The sequence below is a fragment of the Canis lupus genome, chromosome 8, assembly GCF_048164855.1.
Source record: "Canis lupus baileyi chromosome 8, mCanLup2.hap1, whole genome shotgun sequence".
Taxonomy (NCBI): domain Eukaryota; kingdom Metazoa; phylum Chordata; class Mammalia; order Carnivora; family Canidae; genus Canis; species Canis lupus.
The window spans coordinates 61743719-61764026 of NC_132845.1; the positions used below are offsets into that span (position 1 = coordinate 61743719).

At 53.5% G+C, this 20308-nt stretch overlaps 2 protein-coding genes and 1 long non-coding RNA gene across 15 annotated transcripts in view; 1 reads left to right on the top strand and 2 right to left on the bottom strand.

Moving 5' to 3' along the window:
• Nucleotides 1-2971: 2971 nt before the first annotated feature.
• COX19 (cytochrome c oxidase assembly factor COX19) lies at nt 2972-13283 on the bottom strand. Its single transcript, XM_072836697.1, has 3 exons — nt 13127-13283; nt 12556-12671; nt 2972-6069 (listed from the first exon to the last, which is right to left on the bottom strand). Exons 1-3 carry the CDS (start codon nt 13206-13208, stop codon nt 5989-5991), a joined length of 279 nt encoding a protein of 92 aa, XP_072692798.1. The 5' UTR covers nt 13209-13283; the 3' UTR covers nt 2972-5988.
• On the top strand, nt 13209-19397 carry LOC140638785 (uncharacterized). Its single transcript, XR_012035753.1, has 3 exons — nt 13209-13579; nt 17201-17349; nt 17695-19397. It is a non-coding gene; the product is annotated as an uncharacterized lncRNA (long non-coding RNA).
• Nucleotides 14215-20308, bottom strand: part of CHLSN (cholesin) — a 148328-nt gene continuing 142234 nt past the window's right edge. For all 13 annotated transcript variants that reach the window (XM_072836689.1, XM_072836680.1, XM_072836678.1 and 10 more), the window contains one exon: nt 14215-14761. The gene's annotated coding sequence lies outside the window, so the exon portion shown is untranslated. The remainder of the gene's footprint in view (nt 14762-20308) is intronic.

The window sequence follows — 20308 nt, forward strand, 5'->3', positions numbered from 1 at the left end:
ATGCTCCCTCTGCCAGGGCGCAGCCTCCTGGCCCCCAGATTGCCCGGGGGACTGGAAGCTCTTGGTGACCATTGGTCACAGCCAAGAGACTGGGGGGGGGGCTGGTGTGGCTAGACACCACAGCACAGACATGCACTCCAGTCCCTCTAGGAGCAAGCAGCCTGCTCTGGCTTCAGCTACACATCTGTGTCAGGATAGCCGCTCTGCAGATGGAGCTGCTGCTGGGTTCTGTGCCAGGCCTAATAGCTGGCCAGGCACCGGGCAGGACTTGCTCAGCCTCTGAGCTCCATGTGCCCACCCAGTGCACATGGCCCCGCCCCTCAGGATGCAGACCACCCCACCCACCACCCGACGTTCCTAGGGACTGCAGATCAGCCCCCTGCACAGAAGCAGAGCTGCCCCATCCTCTGTACAGAGCAGAGGATGTGGTGGACAAGGTGCAAGGAGAGGAAGGCGGGCCCTGAGCGTAGGGCATGCATGAGGCCGTCAGGCAGGCCAGGGAGAACGGCCCTGTTCCAGGAAGAAGAAAGAACCAGCTGGAACCTGGAGGAGATGCTGGACAGTCCTCAATGGGGAAGGGGACGAGAGTCCTTGTCTGCTGCTCTGGTTACGTCGCTCAGTTTTCAGGATGCGCAGACACAAACTAGACCCACCAGCCTATCTGCCTCCACAGCTCTGGGTCTGGTGGGGCCAGCACCAAGAAGGGCCTGCCCTGCTCTTGAGCACCCCCAGACCCACTCACCACACAAGCCAGCAGAGCAGTATTTAAAGCAGCACCACAACACGAGGGCAGAGGCTCCCCAGGCACCCGCCTTCCTGAGTGCCCATGACACTGGTCAGGCTTCCTAATGAAAGCAGGCTGGTGGATGACGTCCTTCTAGGCCTTCAGCAGGAGGCTGGCCCTCGTCATCAGTCAGCACCCTCTTCACTTTGTCCCAGGAGGTGCCCCATCCCTCTACAAAGCTCTGTGCACAGCCAGCTGTGAATGTGAATTCATTCCTCCAGAAGACTGTTGCAGCGACTAAGTCACTCCCGTGGCTTGAGAGAAAGTTCTTGCCATAATAAAATCTCTGCTTTCTCACCCATAAATAATCTCATTGAAAGACAATCCAAATGCCAGGGGGGTGGAATGACGGCAGAGCTCGTTCTTTCCCAGCAAAGACCGGCATGGAGCAGGCGGTGCAGACAGAAGGCATCCCCCATCTGGGGAGGCCCGAGGGCTGGCTCTGCAACCTCAGTTCTGCAGGCAGGGAGGCCAGAGCAGACGGCCACACCCACCCCGCCAGGGCCCATAACCCCCCAGCTCTGGCATCCGGCCTGCCCTCCTTGCTCTGCAGAACTGCACCCAATACAAACCAAAGCGGTTTTACCAGGAAAAATAAACTGGGCTGTGTTTATAGACAATATAAAATTACAACCACAGACATGTAATTTATAGGTGATATAAAATCACAACCAAACACAATAAGCTTTTTTCAAACTACTAATGATCTGTTTCTATAAAAATGATACATGCGGGGTGCCTAGGGAGCTCAGTTGATGAAGTGTCGGCCTTCGGCTCAGGTCATATCTCAGGGGCGGCACTGAGCCCCACATGAACCCCACATCCCTGCTCAGCAGGGAGTCTGTTTCTCCCTCTGCCCCTCTCCCTGCTCATACTTTTTTTCAAATAAATACATAAAATATTTTTTAAATGACATACACCTGATATAAAATACATCCATAAAGAAAAATTCATGGAGGACAAGCCACATACATCTAGATGATCCCACCACTCAGATACTATCATGAACGAATATGCACTGTATAGGATCCCAGACATTTCTCCCGTGTATATTAAATCAGGAAATGTCTAAAGAAACAAATGCTTGACAGGAATGGGGTCATGTCACATGTGCAATGGCTCGCTCTGACCTCCTGATCCTGTTCATCACATTCATACCCATTCTTTATTGTCCGCCAGCAAGAAGTAGCTGCAAAGCAAGTACCAAAGATTTCAGAAAAATAAGGGATTTAAACTCAGCCCTGAGAAAATTCAGTTCATGACTAGGCTGCTGCAGATAATGAGGCAAAGTCCCACAGCCGCCTGAGAGCACATTTCTGGGCACCACATGTGAGCTACTCACCATCCAGCAGCTCGGACCCAAGGCCTGTCCAGGCCCAAAGTTTCCATGTGGGCAGTATCATCAGGAGGGTCAGAGTCACAGAGAAGATGGGAGGGAGAGTCAGGACAGAGAAGATGCTGTCCTGGAAGGATGGGCCCACAGCCAAGGAACACAAGTGCCTCTAGAAGCTGGGAAGACAAGGAAACGGACTCTGGCCAGAGTTCCAGAAGAAACACAGCCCTGTGGGCCCCTTTACACTTCTGACCTACAGACCGTAACATCATAAATTCATATTGTTTACACCCCTGGGTCTGGGCGACTTAAGGGAACACAGGACATTTCACAGAGGGGAGTCTTGCTCTTGATGGTGGGACAGCTGGGCGGAGGGAACCCCAGTGCTAGACCCCAAGCACTCCTGGATGCACTCGTGTGGCTGAGGCTGTGGTACAACCAGCATGCCCCACCCCAGGGGCTCATCTTTGGGGTGGCAGCTATGTGCCTGGGCGACCAGGAAAACATTCTCGAAGTTGTCTTTGGGCACCTCTGAATACCACTGTTGGCTTTCTGCAACAAGTGTGGGTGCTTTACTGGATGGAGCAAGGGGGAGGACCAGGTGCGGTGCTCTGGCATGGGCAGGGTGTCTGTACTCCACACTCCAGGCTGCTAGCAACTCAGATCTGGAAAATCAAAGGCCGCACCAGGAAGTGGCCGCCCTGTGGTAAAGAGGTCAGCCATCTGCACGATGGCACCGGGCTACTTCTCCTCCCATGCTTCCTCCCCCACTTGCTGAAACTACTTGTCACATCACCTGCTTCAAAATCCACTGGATGCACTTCAGAAAGAGAATTTACTCAACCACACACATGGAAAGTTCAATCACACAGTTTAATGCAAAATACTTTTTTCATTTTGAAATAATTTTAGACTTCCAAAAATTGGCAAAAATAAGACAGAGTTCATATGCCCAGCTTCCCCAAATAACATTTTACATAATCACGGCACAAGAACCAAGGATCCTGGTAATCAGCTGCTGGCCACCGTCCTTCCTGGCCCAGGGCCCTCGTGGCAGCCAGTCTGTCTCCTTGGACCCCTCCTCAACACAGTTTTTGTCTCAGGACCCTGATACTTGTGAAGAGCACTGGCCTTCACTCCACAGAAAGTCTGTTTATTCTGGGGTCTGCTCACTAGGCTGAGATAAACTCCAGGAGGGCATCAGAGAGGGGACACTGGGCAGGTCACCAAGTGGTGAGCACAGTTGTCTCTACTGCTCCCTTGGGAATCCCTGAGTGCCCTAGGGGTGGCCCCCAGACAAGGCAAACACACTGGGCCCCGACTCCAGGACCCCATGGGTTCTCATCCACACCCCTTGCCACTGCAGTGTGACTGCTGTCTCCACCGCCGCTTCTGCACTGGGCTGGCCACTGCCAGGAGCTGTCTCTGTCCCGCAGACAAGTGCATTCCTGTAGTTACTCTCGCATCAGTGCAGACTTGAAAACATTTATTCTGGAGACTAGAGCCCAGTACAACACTCTGTTGCTCAAAGTGGCCCAGGTGTGGCTCCGTGGTGGGGACCGTGTTCTTTCAACAAGCCCCCATTTTATTTCCAGAAATTCCTTATTTTCTGACACAAAACGGTCCAAGCTCAGGTTGGATTTCCCCGTCCCTTCTGGAGCCTGGTTCCGGCTGTCGGGAGCGGTGCTCCAGCCCTACATGGCTCAAGGGTGTACCTGCTACAGGTGTCATGGCCTGAGGCCCCCCCGATGTGTGCGCGCGCCCTGATACACTCACACACCTAAATCCGTCTCTCTGTCCAGCCACCTTCTCTGTGACATGACCAGGACTCCCAAGACCCGGCTCTTCCCCACACTCCCCAGTTCTCCAGTCCTAGAATGCTCGCTTTCAGAGCCGATGAAAGCAAACTTTCTGGCCAGAGATTAGAACCTGTCTTCTCATCCCCAGCTCGTCGAACTTCTGCTTTCCACAGCTGCTGGGCACATTCTGTCCCACCCCTACCACGGCAGGAACCACATGTATGTCTGGCTGGGCTGCCACTGCAGCTGCATGTGGGGTCCCCCATAGCTGCATTATTTCTGAGCACATGGAACAGGATGCAGCTTACAGTCAGAGCTACACTGCATGCAGGAGACCATTCTCTTTAGCGGCTGGCATGTCCTTCCTCAATTTCATGTCTGCACAAACACACAGATACTTAATAGTTTCCCGTCTTCCTTACTAACGTTACAACAGATGCTTCTAGAGTCTGCCCCTCTCTCTCGTGTACATGCCGCCTATAGTGTGAGGTCAGCTATGTCACTTCAGAACCCACCCCTCAACCCCACTGAACCCCACGATATGGATGAGCCACAGTCCGCCAAGACTTGTACGCATGGGGATTTGGGTCACTCTAGTGTTTTGCAATGATAAATGATGCCATATCAATAACCTGGTGCACATGTAATTCTGTATGGTTAGCAAACACAAACTAGTTTCATGGCTCATCTTGGTTTGGTGATAAAAGCCAAGCCCTTTCATAAGCTGGGCAGTAACATGAAAAAGATCTGTAGCACAATTCCAGTGAAAGACAGAGACTATGTCCCAACAGTGACACACCGCAGAGGGGAGTAGGCACTGCTACTACTCACGGGTGAACGGTGCAGAGTGAACACTATGGAAATGGAAAAGCTGTGGAGTGGTTTCCTTCAGGGAGGGTCGAAGCCAAGAGGCATCCACCATGGAAGGACTGCACACACAGGGATCTAAAGGCAGAGAGTGGACACGGACACGCCTCTACCACCACAGCCAAGGAGGGGGCAGTGGTGACTTTTGGGAGCCCAGGCCTGAGTCGTGGCTGGCTGTCCCCACTAGGGTCATTGTCCGAGAGCCAGGGAAGGCAGTGCTGGGCCCCGACCCCCCACACACACACACGTGTGGCACTCTGTTCGTGGATCTGAACCTTGGCCACTATCAAACTACCCAGAAATCCTGGCTGGAGGTTTGGATACCTGTGAGGTTCAAACAACCTCAGGCAATTGTGGCGGCTGCCCAAACATCAGCGCTGTGGGCTGTGGCACCAGGTCTGTCGCTCTGAAACATGCTCAGAGGCCCTAGAAGCCTCTGCCAGATGATACGTTAGCATGGGTGTTCTTCCAAAGGGAGACACAGGAGATCACGTATGTAAGGCAAACTACATGTGTCCTGACACCTGTTCCTCAGTTACATTAGTCTGGTCATTGTGATTAAACTAGTTTTATAAATTCAGTCCACACAGGTCAGAAAATGACCTGTGGTTAAAAGGTACCTCGTGTTCGGGCATTACCAGAAAAACGTTACCAAGTCAAATACGTCAAAAGGCAGATGATCTCTCCTTTCCAAGTTCATATTCTGTATTTTGTTCAAAAATTGGAAATGAACCAGCACACAAGAGCACAAAAAGGAAACCAGTTTGCCAGGGAAAGGCTTGATTTCTGGCAATGTCTGCGTCTGTGGCAGAGGCCGGAGCTGACAGCACACAGCACGCCAGCACTGAGAAGCTACACACAGTACCACACGTGTCATGTACACCGCGTGTCCCTACACCAAGCAGCCGCGACTCTGCACTCCCACCTCCTGCCCACCATGGTCTCCTCAGGAACTCTGCCACACACCATGTAAAGATAAAACCTAACGCTACTGGGGGGAAATGAGATCTAAAAGCCAGTCAGTTTTCAAAATAACCTGGGAAACATCAAGTCAAGATGTGTCACATTAAAAAAAAAAAAAAAAAAAAAGTCAAGATGTGTCTGTCAAGGAGGGCGTTCTGGAATCCTCTCCGTCACAGCACCTAACTGTAAACTGTTGACATGCTCCATTCTGGACCACCTGGCAGCAGGAGGTCTTCTCTCCATCAAGAGTTGGTTTCTGCCTTTGGTTTTCCATCGGTCAAATCTCCAAATCCCAGTTTTTCCAGTGGTTCTTGGGCCATCAGCTGCCTATAAGAAGTGAAGAAAACGAAGAGCACGGTCTGCACAACGCCTGTGCGTTCACTCCCATCCCGTCCAACCACAGGTCTGGGGGCTGCCCAGAGCCAGGACACTGCCGGACCTGGCCCCAAGGCCCCTGAGGGGCTCCTTGCGCCCTTTTCCTCTGACACCTGCACCTCTGGACCCACGAGGGATAACCACTGGTGGACGGTGCACAAAGCCCCCCAGCTGCAGGGTGCAGCTCTGAAGGGAGAAGGCAGACCACAGAGATGCTCCCCAAGGTGCCAGTATGGAGCAGACGTGTGAGGCGTGCAAGGGCTCCAACCCCACATGGCTTCTAGGTCCCAGTGAAGACTCAAGAAGACAAGTGCACAAAGGACAGACCGTATCTGGTACAAATGACCCTGAACAATGCAAGAGTTAGGGGCACTGACCACCCATGCAGCTGAACCCCTTAACTCCTGGCCCCACAAAAGCATAAAGACCAATAGCATACCACTGACCAGAAGCCTTAGCTATGACATAAGTGAACCCTAATAAAAGGTAAGCCAGAGAAACAAAATGTTATAAAGAAAATCACAAGGAAGAAACATATTTATGATACTGTATGTACTGCATTTACGAAAAAAGTCTGCATGTAAGTACGCCCGTGCAGTTCACATGCATGCTGTTCAAGGGTCACTGCATTCCTTAGCTTTACTTGCAACTCAGAAACACTTGGGACACTTGGTGTGTGGGCCCCATGTCATCTCACTCTTGCCCCAGGCCCTGCACAGGCCCACAAAGATGGGGATGCCCCACACAGAGCGCCTGCTGAGCTCCAAAGTCTCCCCTATCTGGCTTCCCACTGCCTACAATTCTGGGGAAAGAGAGGGTGGAGTTTCATTCTGTTTTGTTTTGGGGGCAGGGGTGGGTTGATCCTAACTCTCAGAGGCCATCTGTCTGTCCTCCTTGCCGGTGGGAGCACAGCATCCCCACAGGAACCACCAGGCTCAGCTGGCACATGGGTCACCCATGACACTGGCCATCATCACTTAACACACAGTGTCCAGGCTCCCACCACTGAGCCTCCATACCTTTCCCTGGCCAGCCCCGCTGCCCAGCACAGGCAGCCAAGTTCAGCCAGCATGCTGGGAACCGTGGGACATCGCAAGTCACCTGGTCAGACAAGCCACTTTCTGCAGGTTCTGGGGGGCCTAGTGCAAGTGGGCCACACTTCGGCAGAAAGACGAAACCTTGCAGGGAGATGATCTTTTTTTTTTTTTTTTTTTTTAAGATCTTATTTATTTATTCATGAGAGACCCAGAGAGAGAGGCAGAGACACAGGCAGAGGGAGAAGCAGGCTCCATGCAAGGAGCCCGATGTGGGCCTCGATCCTGGGACCCCAGAATCACGCCGTGGGCTGAAGGCAGGTGTTAAACCACTGAGCCACCCAGGGATCCCCAGGGAGATGATCTCAATCTGAACTTCATAAGGGCTCCCTAGGCCGTCCCCGTTAAAAGAACAAAATATGACTGTTTAGACAATGGGAGCGAGGGGATGTGCCCTCAATGGCTCCAGCAGTGGAGGCGGGAGTGGGGAAGTTGCCTGCACTGGGGGACTCTGTCCCTTTACCTGCGTGGGTGCTTGGCAATTTCCATCACGAAAAGCTAGAATCCACTTAAAAAGTCCACGTGTAGGCCAGGCTGACTGCGTTATCTGACTGTGTCCCTAGAAGAGGTGGACAAGCTAGACAAGCCCTGAGGAGGGGCCTCGCTGCTGTCTGGGCGCTGTGACCCCTGCAATACCCGCCTAGCATCCCAGGTGAGCTAAGTGGCCCCGTGGGCCTTTCTCTCTGCATCGTAGGAATGGGGTTTGGAGCAGAAGGCTCAGGCATCTCCACAAGCGCCAGGCACTTCCTGCATGCACTGTGTCCAAAGCAGCAGGGTACAGAGCTGAAGCAGGCGTGCTGCCCTCCAACAGCTACTCCACACAATACAGCAGGACCGAGGCCAGCAAACGCTAAGACCTGACAGACACCCACAGTCACCTGAGCTCCCTCTCCCATCTAGAGAACCAGGAAGTTCCAGGGGAAAGGGACATGGAGCCGGGAAGTGGAGAGCCAAGGCCACAAGATGCTGGGTTTACTCTGTGGGCACCAGTGAATGCCTGCGGCTGGGGCACCAGTGGAAGAGCAGCAGGAAGTCCCATATGCCTGGGCACGTGTCCTGGTAAAGAAGGCTCCATGCCAGCTCACGTGGGGTGCAGGCCCATTCGCCACCCCACCGCCACCAAGCTGTGCTGCCCCTGCCCCACCCCCCTGACCCAGCATAGCCATACCCAGAGAGCTGGTGGAGGTCACCAAACCTAGAACTGCAAACCTTGTCAGTACAATTTAATCTAGAAGCAGATTAAATTCTATAGCAATGGGATACAAGTGCTACTCCTTAAACCAAGTGAGGAAACAATGATACTTTTTCACACATCTTGGCAAAAGAAGACATCTGGCCAACAGTTCTTAGAACTGACCTCTCTCAGACCTCACTGTGGTCTGCAGACGACACCCTCATTGCTGGAGCCTGGGACTGTCGCCCTCCACAGTAGAGGGGAAATCGGGTTAGAGCTGGAACTACAGCTGCAAACTGGCCAATTCTGAGAGTGACATTACCAGGACACAACATCATCACAGGAATCCTTAAAATCAGGGACAGATGGGAAGAAAGGAAGGTTCAAATAAATACACCATCGCCGGCTTAGAGAAGGTGGGGGGCATGAGTCCAGGAGCATGGACACCTCTAGAAGCTGGAAACGGCAGGAAGTAATTCTGCCCTGGAGCCTCCATAAGGAATGGAGCCTGTCCATGCCCCGAATGCAGCCCCATGGGAGCCATGTCAGACTTCCCACTACAGACCGTGACGTGGGCTGGCGTGCTCCTCCAAACACACTGGCCCGAAAGGAAGGACCTTCATGATTAGTGGAACAAATGAGGAATGAGGAAGAAAAAGCTAGAAGCCAAATAACACATAATTCAAGATATCCTTTCTACAAATCTGTAAATCTTCATAAAATCCAGCTCCTTGGCAAAGTCATAAAAAACAACAAATACAACATTTAGCAAGTTCTAAAGCCAAAGGGATGATTTCAATGCCTCCCATTAGCATAAGGAAAGAGACCAAAGAAAACATCCCATTTCCAGTCCAATTTTTTAGGGACTGAGACACTGAGATCACTGGAATCTTCACGGAAAGCAAAATCACTCTCAACTGTTCCCTACAGTGCCATTCTTTTACTTATTTATTTATTTTTAAAGATTTTATTTACTTATTCACAAGAGACACAGAGAAAGAGGCAGAAACTTAGAGGGAGAAGCAGGCTCCCTATGGGCAGGACTCAATCCCAGGACCCCAGGTTCACAACCTGAGCCAAAGGTAGACAATCAACCAGTGAGCCTCCCAGGTGCCCCTACAGTGTCGTCCTTTTAGAGGCATTAAGTGCATGACTTAGGGCAATAGAATTTTTCAACAGTGTGTTCTTCAAGGGTATGAGAACAATAATGACCGGCACCTGCTGGTCTCCCCCTGAACCCAAGACTTGCCAAGAACCATCTGTTGTGTTTTTCTATAGCCCAGCCGGGAGGCCCATCCTTCACAGGAACCTGCACTCTGGAATGTGGCTGCACCGTCCCCACTGCCCACCCTACCTCATGGGAATCAAAGTGAGATGATTAGAGGCTTGAGAATACAGATCGTGCCTGTATTTGCTATTAACAAGATAATCCCAAATTTAACAGCTCTTCCTGTGAGAAAATGTGGTTCACAGCTACTACAGCACACATACTTCCATGTTGGGCTACAATGGCCAGAGGCCCTGAGGCAATTTTAAAAACCTGCTGTGGTCCAGGGGTGCCTGAGTGGCTCAATCCATTAAGCATCTACCTTTGGATCGGATCATGATCCTGCAGTCCTGGGATGGAGCCCCACAATGGGGTCCCTGCTCAGCGAGGAATCTGCTTCTCCCTACCCCTCTGCCCCCGCTGCTGGTGCGCTCTCTCACATGCGCTCTCTCTAAAAAATAAAATCTCAAAAAACAAAGCTTGCATGGTCCAGTTTTTTACAAGATGCATACAGAAGCATGAACTGGTAAGTCATATATGTGATTTCAGCACAAAAGAGAAAAGAAATCTGTAAGAAGCAGGAGAAGCAAATGTGCAAAATCTTGATATTGAATCCAGGTGGTTGCAGATTTTCATTTAAAAACATCCAAGGTGGGCAGCCCAGGTGGCTCAGCAGTTTAGTGCGGCCTTCTGCTCAGGGCCTGATCCTGAAGACCCGGGATCCAGTCCCGCGTCGGGCTCCCGGCATGGGGAGCCTGCTTCTCCCTCTGCCTGTGTCTCTGCTTCTCTCTCTCTGTGTCTTTCATGAATAAATAAGTAAAATCTTTAAAAATAAATAAAAATAAAAATAAATAAAAAATAAAACCATCCAAGGGCAGCCCCAGTGGTGCAGTTTAGTGCTGCCTGCAGCCCAGGGTGTGATCCTAGAGACCCGGGATTGAGTCCCACATCGGGTTCCCTGCGTGGAGCCCGCTTCTCCCTCTGCCTCTGTCTCTCTCTCTGTGTCGCTCATGGATAAATAAAATAAAATCTTAAAAAAAAAATCATCCGGGATCCCTGGGTGGCGCAGCAGTTTGGCGCCTGCCTTTGGCCTAGGGCACGATCCTGGAGACCCAGGATCGATTCCCACGTCGGGCTCCCGGTGTATGGAGCCTGCTTCTCTCTGCCTGTGTCTCTGCCTCTCTTTCTCTCTCTGTGACTATCATAAATAAATAAAAATTTAAAAAAAATAAAAAAATAAAAAAAAAATCATCCAAAAAGGGACACCTGGATGGCTCAGTGGTTAAGCATCTGCCTTTGGCTCAGGGCATGATCCCAGAGTTCTGGGATTGAGTCCTGCATTAGGCTCCCTGCATGGAGAATGCTTCTCCCTCTGCCTCTGCCTCTCTCTCTCTCTCTGGGTCTCCCATGAATAAATAAATAAAATCTTAAAAACAAAACAAAACAAAAAAACAACAAAAAAAAAGTCTACAGCCAAAATCACTGACCAAGTCAGAAACACACACATACCCCCTATTTATCTTAATGCCACCTGACCAGCCAGTGAAGCCACTTGAAATAACAGAGCCCACAGAGTGGTCAGTTGCATCCCCTCTGTCTACCCCCAACCTCAGCAGGCCTCAGGAGAGGCTGGCCTCCAGAAGCTGTGCTCAGCAGGGCAAGGCCACACAGACAGCAGGCAGCTCACTCCCAGGGTCAAATGGGGAGAAAAGACAGGGCCCTTCTGCTGGTCCTCCACCAGGCAAGCCAGGAGCCTCTCTGGGGACTCAGAGAGCCCGACTCCGGAGCAACTCCCAGCAGGAGCAGTGGCCTGTGGTGTGCTGGGTACCATGGCTGGCACGGGGATGACTGACCTGCAGAGGGGCGAGGGACCTGCTCACACCGTCACACACTGACAGAGACCAACTTCAAACTGTCTCCAATGTGCGCAGCACTGAAAAGAAATTCACTTGGTTCCCATGTTTAAAAGACGTGTTAACTTAAACACATGGGCCCCAGTAATGTGCTACTTAATAGTGAGAGCTGGACTTGGGGTGGCCCGCTTCCAATCTAAGCCCCTAGGAGCCTGAACAACTCAGAAGACAGAGTGAGGGCCTTCGTGAGGGGCCCATTCCTAGGGCCCCCTGAGTCTGCAGACAGCCCTCCATACACCTGTAGGGCTGAGAAACACAGAAGATGGTGTCTGGAGGGAAATGTCTGAGTTTGTCATGGGAAAGTAGACACAGGGCTCCAACAGGACTGGTTTATGTCAACCCAAATCCTCAGACAAAGCCGTCTGAAGCCTGGATTCCTTACCAAGCTAATGAAAGGATCAAACAGCAGAAATACAGGTTCTACCCCCACCACATAACAACACATGACCTGCTTCTCCCATCAGAGACCAGAATGGCTTTTTAGTAAAGTCTCAACGAATCCTAAGTTGCAAACATTTGTTTTATTTAAAAGTGAGTTCTGGTAAATTCCATTCAAGACAGAACAAATCCTTCGTCTTTCATCATTTCTGAAATGGCCTATTGTCTCCCCTGTCACATTTCAAGCGCGGCCGAACCTACCCCACCGGGAACAAAACATGTTTATGGTCTGAGAACGTCAAAGAGAGAAACCATGTACCCACAACCTTCAATCTTTTGGCTCAGTCAGCATTTTCATGATGTACGATCCTGAAACCTTCATGACAGGTCAGCAGCTCCCCAATTTGGAAAGTAAATACCCCGAGGAATGCAGTCGCTGAGGGAGGGCCCCCCTCCACTCCCCCGATTGCCACACAACTTCTGGTACACTAAACCTGGCAGGCCTCCACTGCAGTTGTGAAAGACACAGGACTCAACGAGCCAGGCTGCAACGACCCCTGGGAGCGGGGGCACGGAAGGTTCCAGAAGTCACATGTGTCAGCATGCACTTGCCTCTCCATCCTGCATTCTAAATAGGCCTTTGATTCCTTTCTGCACAAAGCATTTTCAAATTTGCTGTCACGGAGACACTTCATAAACTTCTCCTTGAAGCTTTTGCATTCACCTAGAAGGAGAATGGAGACAGCGTTTTCTCCTGGCGCGGACACCGGGCGGGGGGGGGGGGGGGGGTTGGGATGGCCGCCCCGGTCAGCTCTCGGCCCCCCGCCCCCGCCCCAGCTCGCCGGGCAGCAGGCGGGGGAAAGCCGCGCCCACCGCGTGCAGGTCGGGCCAGCACCCGCCACAGCGGGCTGGGGACGTTTCGTAGGAAAACGTGCGCGGCCCGTCAGTCCGCTCCCAGGGTCTCGGCTTCCACCGGCTCCCCCCAGACCCGCCCCCGCTACCGGCCTGCAGGGCCCGGTCCCGCTCCCGCCCGCGCGGGGTGACGTCCGCGTCCGCCCGCCGCGCCGGGCCTCAGTTTCCCCCCTGCACCGCCGGCGGACGCCACGGTCCACCCGGCCGCACGGCGCCCCAGGACACGCAGCACCCGAGGCCCCGCGCGGGAGCCCGCCCGCCGCTCACCGAAGTGATCCAGCGGGAAGCTGCCCTTGTCCGGGGGCCGGGGCTGGAAAGTCTTGGACCCAAAGTTCATAGCCGTCGACATGTTGGCACGCCCCCCCGGGGTGCGGAGCGCGGCGTGCGAAGGGCGGCGGGCCGAGCGCCGAGCGGGAGCCGCGAGAGCGCCGAGCACGTCGAGCGGCTAGCGGCCCCGGGCGACAGGCCCCGCCCCCGCCGCAGGCCCCGCCCCCGCCGCAGGCCCCGCCCCCGCCGGGCTGTGAAAGGCTCCCATCCGGGCTGTTCTCCAATTTTTTAAAAATTTATTTATATCTTAAAAATATTTTTACTTATTTATGAGAAACAGAGACAGAGAGAGCACGGCACAGACACAGGCAGAGGGAGAAGCAGGATCCATGCAAGGAGCCGACGTGGGACTTGATCCTGGGACTCCAGGATCACACCCTGGACCAAAGGCAAGTGCTCAACCGCTGAGCCACCCAGGCTTCCCCAATATTTTTTTTTTAAGATTTTGTTTATTTATTCGTGAGAGACAGAGAGAGACAGAGAGGCAGAGACACAGAGGGAGAAGCAGGCTCTATGCAGGGAGCCTGATGTGGGACTCAATCCTGGGTCTCCAGGATCATGCCCTGGGCTGTCCGCTGTTCTCCAATTTGACCCTCACAATAGCCCAGTGGCAGAGACCCGTTGTTCTTTCCTTATAATACGGAAACAAGTCTAGAGAGGCCCAGCAGACGCACAGCTTCGGTCCACAAGAAGCCCAAGAGCAAGTGCACTCACATCCCCAGGCACCTGGGAGACTTACCTGATAAGGAGGGAGTGAGGGCCACACACTGAGTGGCTCCAGCAGCAGAAGCGTCCTTGCCATCAGCTCTCAGTCCAAGGTCTGAGACAGAGGGGTGGCGGGTCTGGCTCCCCCCAAGGTTCTGGGGAGACCCTGTCACAGTCTGTGCCCAAACTATGGATGGTCACCGGCAGTCCTGGGGCTCCTGGGTGGGTGCATGCACCCTGCCTCTGCTGTCACCCTCCTGTGGGGTCTCCCCTGTGTGTCTGTGTCTAGATGTCCCCTCACAAGGACACCAGCCAGATGGGCGGGGCCACTATAAGGACTTCATCCTAATTACATCTGCAATGGCCTTATTTCCTTTTTTTTTTTTTTTTTAAATTTATTTATTGGGGCAGCCCAGGTGGCTCAGCAGTTTAGCGCCACCTGCAGCCCAGGGCATGATCCTGGAGACCCAGGATCGAGTTCCACGTTGGGCTCCCTGCATGGAGCCTGCTTCCCTCTGCCTGTGTCTCTGCCTCTGTGTGTGTGTGTGTGTGTGTGTGTGTGTGTCTCATGAGTAAATAAACAAAATTTATTTTATTTTTTAAATATTTAACTTATTTATTCATGAGAGACACACAGAGAGAGAGGCAGAGACACAGGCAGAGGGAGAAGCAGGCTCCATGCAGGCACCCCAATGCGGGACTCCATCGGAGGACCCTGGAATCACGCCCTGAGCCGAAGGCAGACTTTCAACCACTAGGCTACCCAGGTGTCCCTGCCATAGCCTTATTTCCAAACAAAGTCACCTCCTAGGTATCGAGGGTTAGGTCGCCAACATCTGAATTCACTTGGGGCAGGGGACGCAGCTCAGCCTAGGATGAAATGAAAGTGCATCAACAATGGTTCCAGCTCCAGCAATCACTTATGATTACTACCACAACAACAGTGAAAGGGCTAAGTGGAGACCCCAGTTCTCCCAAGAACAGCTGCCCACAGCCCTGCACCCTGGGCAACTACTCCTCTTCTCCAAACCCGGCCTCTGGATTTCATGTGGAGGGAGGAAGTGTGCACCTGTGTTCTGTGATTCTGCCAGAGTTCCGGCCTGCACCCATGCCTCCATCCCATGCGTGTGCCCACCATGTCCCAGGCCCTAAGCGGATTGGGTCCTCAGCCACAGAGCTCACCCGCTTCCCCCTCCCCCAGACCCTGATGTGATCCAATGAGCCCGTTCCAGCACCTGAAGGCCTTGCAGAGAAGTACCAGGCCAACGAGTCCTCGCAGCCCCCACCTCAGGGCGCCCCCTACTCAAGGCCTAACTTGGATGCCCCCTTGCCAGGTCCCCAGCATGCCTGCACCTCCTCAGTAGGCACCACTGGATGTCTGTGCCTGAGGTTGCATTCGGCTGCATTCAGCTCCGTGCTGGCGCTGAATGCCAGTGGGGTCCGTTGGGGGTCCACAGGGAAAGCCCACTCCAATTGTTGAGGCCTTGATCAGAATCAGCCCAGTGTTCTGGGCCCGCTAGAAACTACAAAAGGAAAACTGCAGCTTGATGTGGTCACATAAACGACTATTGCAAGCGCTAGAACTAGGGGCCACTCACTGGGTTATTCGTTAATATGTTTCCAGGGCAGTGAACAAAAGACGCTTTTATTACCCAGCAAATAGCACTTTTCCACTTGACTAGATCACGCCAGTTAGCAGTAAAAAGGACAGCCCTGCCCCCCCGGTGGCCTGGGCCTCTCCCTCCAACAGCCTAGAGGGACCAATGAAGCACTGGAGGCCCAGCGACCTAGAGGTGACAGCCAGCTTTTAATTGACATGTCTATACCTGGCAAATGATTATTGCTTTGTATGAGATGTTTGGATTTTTATCTGCAGCACATGGATACAAAAAGTGGGGGAGTAACTGATGTTTCTGGAACCCCGCTCCATGCGAGGCTGTTTGGCACGGGGCCCCTGGAACAGTGCCTGGTACACAGAGGACATTGTTAGTTGTATTGAAGGATGAACCTGGTTCAGGAGGTGTTCTTACCTTCATCTCACACGGAAAGGACTTTCTTGCCCCAGGTTATGCAGCCAGCTTGTGAGCTATCTAGCACCGTGTAACAAACATTCCCAACTCACTGGTGTAAAACATCCATTGTTGGCTTTGCTCAAGAATTTGCAGTGTGGGCTGGCCTTGGTGGAAATGACCTGCCTGACATCAGCTGGGGTCACTCGACCTCAGTGGGTCTCAGCCTGAGGCCACCTCCACCATGGTCGTGAGCCCCCAGCCAGAGGCAAGGGCCGGGAGCCTGCTCTCAATGGAGAGGAGGGCAAAATCACAGCATGAGAATAGCTCCTGGATCCAACTTTGCCTGAAACTAGATGTCATAGGTCTTTTCACTTTAATAAATTCTGCTGCAAAAGTATACTTTTCAAAAGGATGAAAACATAGTTCTCAGAACAATATAAACTGTGCATATGTCAGTTTCATTTAACACATGGATGAAGGAATTTGGCCAGATGGCAAGGCTGGTTCTAGGAAGGGCGCCCCAACCCTGATATATCCACATCTGGTCAGAGGAAAAGAGAGGATGCCAGAATCAGATTGCTCAGCTGAACCTGGAACAGGTTAATGTCTTACAGGGCAATAAACCATAATCTTTGGGATTATCTTTTCTGCCAGACAGAAGTGATTTGCATTTTTACAGGAAAAACAATCACTTGCAGCTTTTTAGTTTCCTACAAATGAACGTCTGGCTTGAGGGCACCTGGGCCTGGTCAATAGTGAATGTAAGTCACATACACGGCCCTGCCTGGGAGGGTCGGATGGTGCTCAGTCAGGCTGGCTGGACCAGGACTTCAGGGGTACGATGAAGGGACACAGTGTCACCCATTTGCCTTATTTCTGCGTATTGGGGAGTTACCCTGAACACTGCTTATTTGAGCCTGGGGCTGCAAACACCACACACGGGGGGCGGAGGAGGGGGCAAACCACCAGCAACCTCTTCTCCCCGGCTCTGGACGCCAGAAGGCTGAACTTGAGGTGGGCAGGGCTGTGCTCCCTGCACAGCTCTCGGGGAGGGTCCTTCCCGCCTCTTGCAGCTCCTGCTTGCCCCACATCCCCTGCTTATGGCCACAGCCTACATCTCGGCCTCCGGGGTCACCTGGCTTCTGTCTGTGTCTATGTCCTCTACTCTTCTGTCTCTGCTAAGGACACCCAACATTGGAGTTAGGGCCACTCTAGTCCGGGATGACCTCATCTAAGCTTGGTTATGTCTACAAAGATTCTCTTTCCAAACAAGAGCCCATTCTGATGTTCTAGGGAGACATGGATTGTGGCAGGAGGCCATTCCACCCAGTACACCACTCCAGCCAGATTGGGTTTTTTTCCCCTACAAAGAGTCCCCGCTGCACAGAATCATGGCAGACGCCATGAACCTTGGAGGAAGGTTCCCATAGGTGGCGGAGCCAGGAGGTATGTGCAGAGCCCTGAAGCTCAGAAGTGCTGAGCTTGAAAGTTGTTCTTTATGCTGAGAAAATTGGCAAGCTGGCCTGGGCTGGAGGCGTGGGCACATCCCAGCAGCCCCCCACCCAGCACTGGCACCAGATGGGGGCAGTACCCGGAGCAGCTGTAGAGGGGCCGGTGAGCGAGGGCCCCTCCCAGCCGCCTCCACAGGGGCGGTCATGGGGAGAGCCAGGCCACGCGGGGGTCAGTGGGCACAACGCCCTGCCGGCGTGGGGCGAAAATCAGCTGAGTCTAATGCGGAGCAGCCCCCTGGCTTGGGGATTCTGGTTCTAGGAACTGATTTTTTTTTTCTAGGAACTGATTTGACAGCACCCTTTGCAACATGTGCACACAGGTATTTTGAGCAGGATGTTTTTGGCCACGAGACAGAACAATGCAGAGGAGACAAGGAAGCCGTATGGTGTCTGATGCGGCCACGCTGTCACCGCAAAAATAAAAAGCAAGTGAACAGAGGGAAGGAGACAAGGGCGGGAGGAGACTCCGGGGTGGACAGGGGTGTTCACTCCCTCAAACTTGGCGAAGGTTTCATGGCTGCATGCACATATAAACTCGCTTGAACACGAGCTGTTTGCTGCACATGAATAAAATTAGAACCAGCACAAACAGGCACACACAGCACCAGGTGCAGCACAGGTGCCAGCGTATCTGTCGAAGGACGTATGAGTGAGCGGCATGGCGAGGAGAAGGCTCACTTCACTGGAGGTCGCTGGTGGGCTACAGACCCCCCGCTGATGTGTGTCCATCATCTGCTTAATGGATAAATATCCACAGGAACACCTCCACATGAGATACAGCCTATTGGACACTGTGGTGGGTTGACTGGTTGCCCCTGCAGAAGACATGCCCAGCGATCTCTGTGCGAGCGGTGAGGATCCCGGGATGAAATCACCATGGGCTATGGCGGGCCAGGTGGGAGAGGCAGGCCAGGTCCTTCCAGAGAGCCCTCAAGCAGCCAACTGGCCCATGAGCCCCCGTGCAGACTTCTGGTCCCGACTGCCAGACTGTATTACTGGGAGTTCTAAATGCCCAGCTGTGGTTCTTGGTTTCACTGCAGCCCCAGGGGTCACACAGGTGTGAGCTATGGGGCCACTGGGGCCCTCAGCAGGATGTGTCCCCAGTGTTGGTGGGCACTCCCTAGAAGTTGCTGAGGATGGGCCTCGGATGAGCAGCTGGAGGACAGGTGGCCTGGGAGGTCGTGGGGAAGGGTTTCCCAAGGCCTGGCCAGCAGCGGGTCCATGGCATTTGGGCATCTGAGTCCCATGACCTTGGGGACACAGCAGAAGTGGTCACACTCTCGGGGAAGAGGGACCCTGAGCCCTCAGGGAACGCGGGATGACTCTGAGGGAAGATGGGACAGTTGCTCCCCACCTCTGTCCTCCACAGACCCTTCTACAACCTTGCCCTTCCCCTTGGACCTGGGGCAGCCTCGGGACCCCCCCACCCCAAGGTGACAAAGCTGTGCAACTCCAAAGCCAGGTCACAAGTTGTGGCCTCTGACTCTCGAGCCCTCATTCACAAAACTTGAAAACACAAGTTCATCAACATCATGCCTGAGGTCAGAGTCTGACACGGCTCTCCCCACAACCCTGGAGCAGCCCAGCCAGCCCCTAGAAGTCCCCACAGGGCCCCAGCTCTGGCTCACCTCCACCGCTTCCTACCCTCCCGGGCCCCACAGACAACCTAGGACAGTCTCCCTATCTTAGGATAAGCTGACAGCAAATTCGGTTCACCTTCTACCTTAATGCCCTTTGTGTGGAACCTGGTGTTTTCACACGTTCCAGGGATGAGGATATGGACGTTCTCGCACTCATTACTCTGCCAACCTTCCCTGGTTCCTGGGCCCTGGCCTGTGCCACCCTGGGAGTCCTGCACCATGACCCCCATCGCCCCGTGGCCCGTGCTACCATGTGAATCCTATACTGAGAACCCTGTAGCCCTACTGCCCATGCTGCTATGGATATGACATGTGGTTCAGGCGGAACAGTAGAAACAGAACACAGGTGCAGGGGTGCGGGGACCAGGGCAGGGATCAGCGTGGGGGGTACGGGAATCTGGGGGGATGGATGGGACTGCCCCACATCTTGATCATGGGGGTGGCCACATGACCATAGGAGTTAGTAAAAACTTACAGAACCGTACCCTGAAAAGGCTGGACTTCACTGGGCATAAATTCTACCTCCATTTATAGGAAAGGACTCCTGCCAGGTAGGCTTCCTGAGGCTCCAGCCAGAGGCCTGTCCCCAGACAGTGGCAGGGGCACTCTGCTGGGTCCCCTCCCAGCTGCGTCTTTCTGAGGCCTGGATGTGAAAGAATTGACGCTCACACTCACGGTTGCCAGAAAGATTCACAGCCAAGCCCCTACTTCTACCCTCAGGGCCCAGATTTGACTCCAACCCTGCTGGCCGGGCTCTAAGAAGCTCCCAGTACCTGGCTGGCCTCACCTGAGCCTGGCCCACGGGGCGGGCTCACCCCGTGCACAGGGGCCTGTGCTGCGTCCCCCAGTCACACACTGCTGGCTCTGTCCATGCTAGATCCTAGGAAACACCAGTAGGGTCAGGGGGCCTATGGGACAGGGTTGGGAGTCTGACTCGATGTGTCTGGTTCCCAAGTCTGCACCCCTCACCACCACACCCCTGCCCCGCTGGGTGGGATACCGGCAAAGCACCGTGGTGGGTGCTATGGGGGGCCTGCCCTGATGCCCCTCACCCCCAGCACACCCAGAGGTGGGGGGGGCGCTGCGAGCGCCTCAAACCTGGCCCCCTTCCTCTTCTGAGAAATAGGGGTGACCCCGCTAGGCTGTCAGCAGGCGCTAAAGGGTCTTGCAGGTAAAATGCCAAGAACTGGCTAAGCCGGGTGGTTTGGTAAAGTCCCCCCTCCGTTCCCCCCTCCCCCGCAGCCTACACAGCCA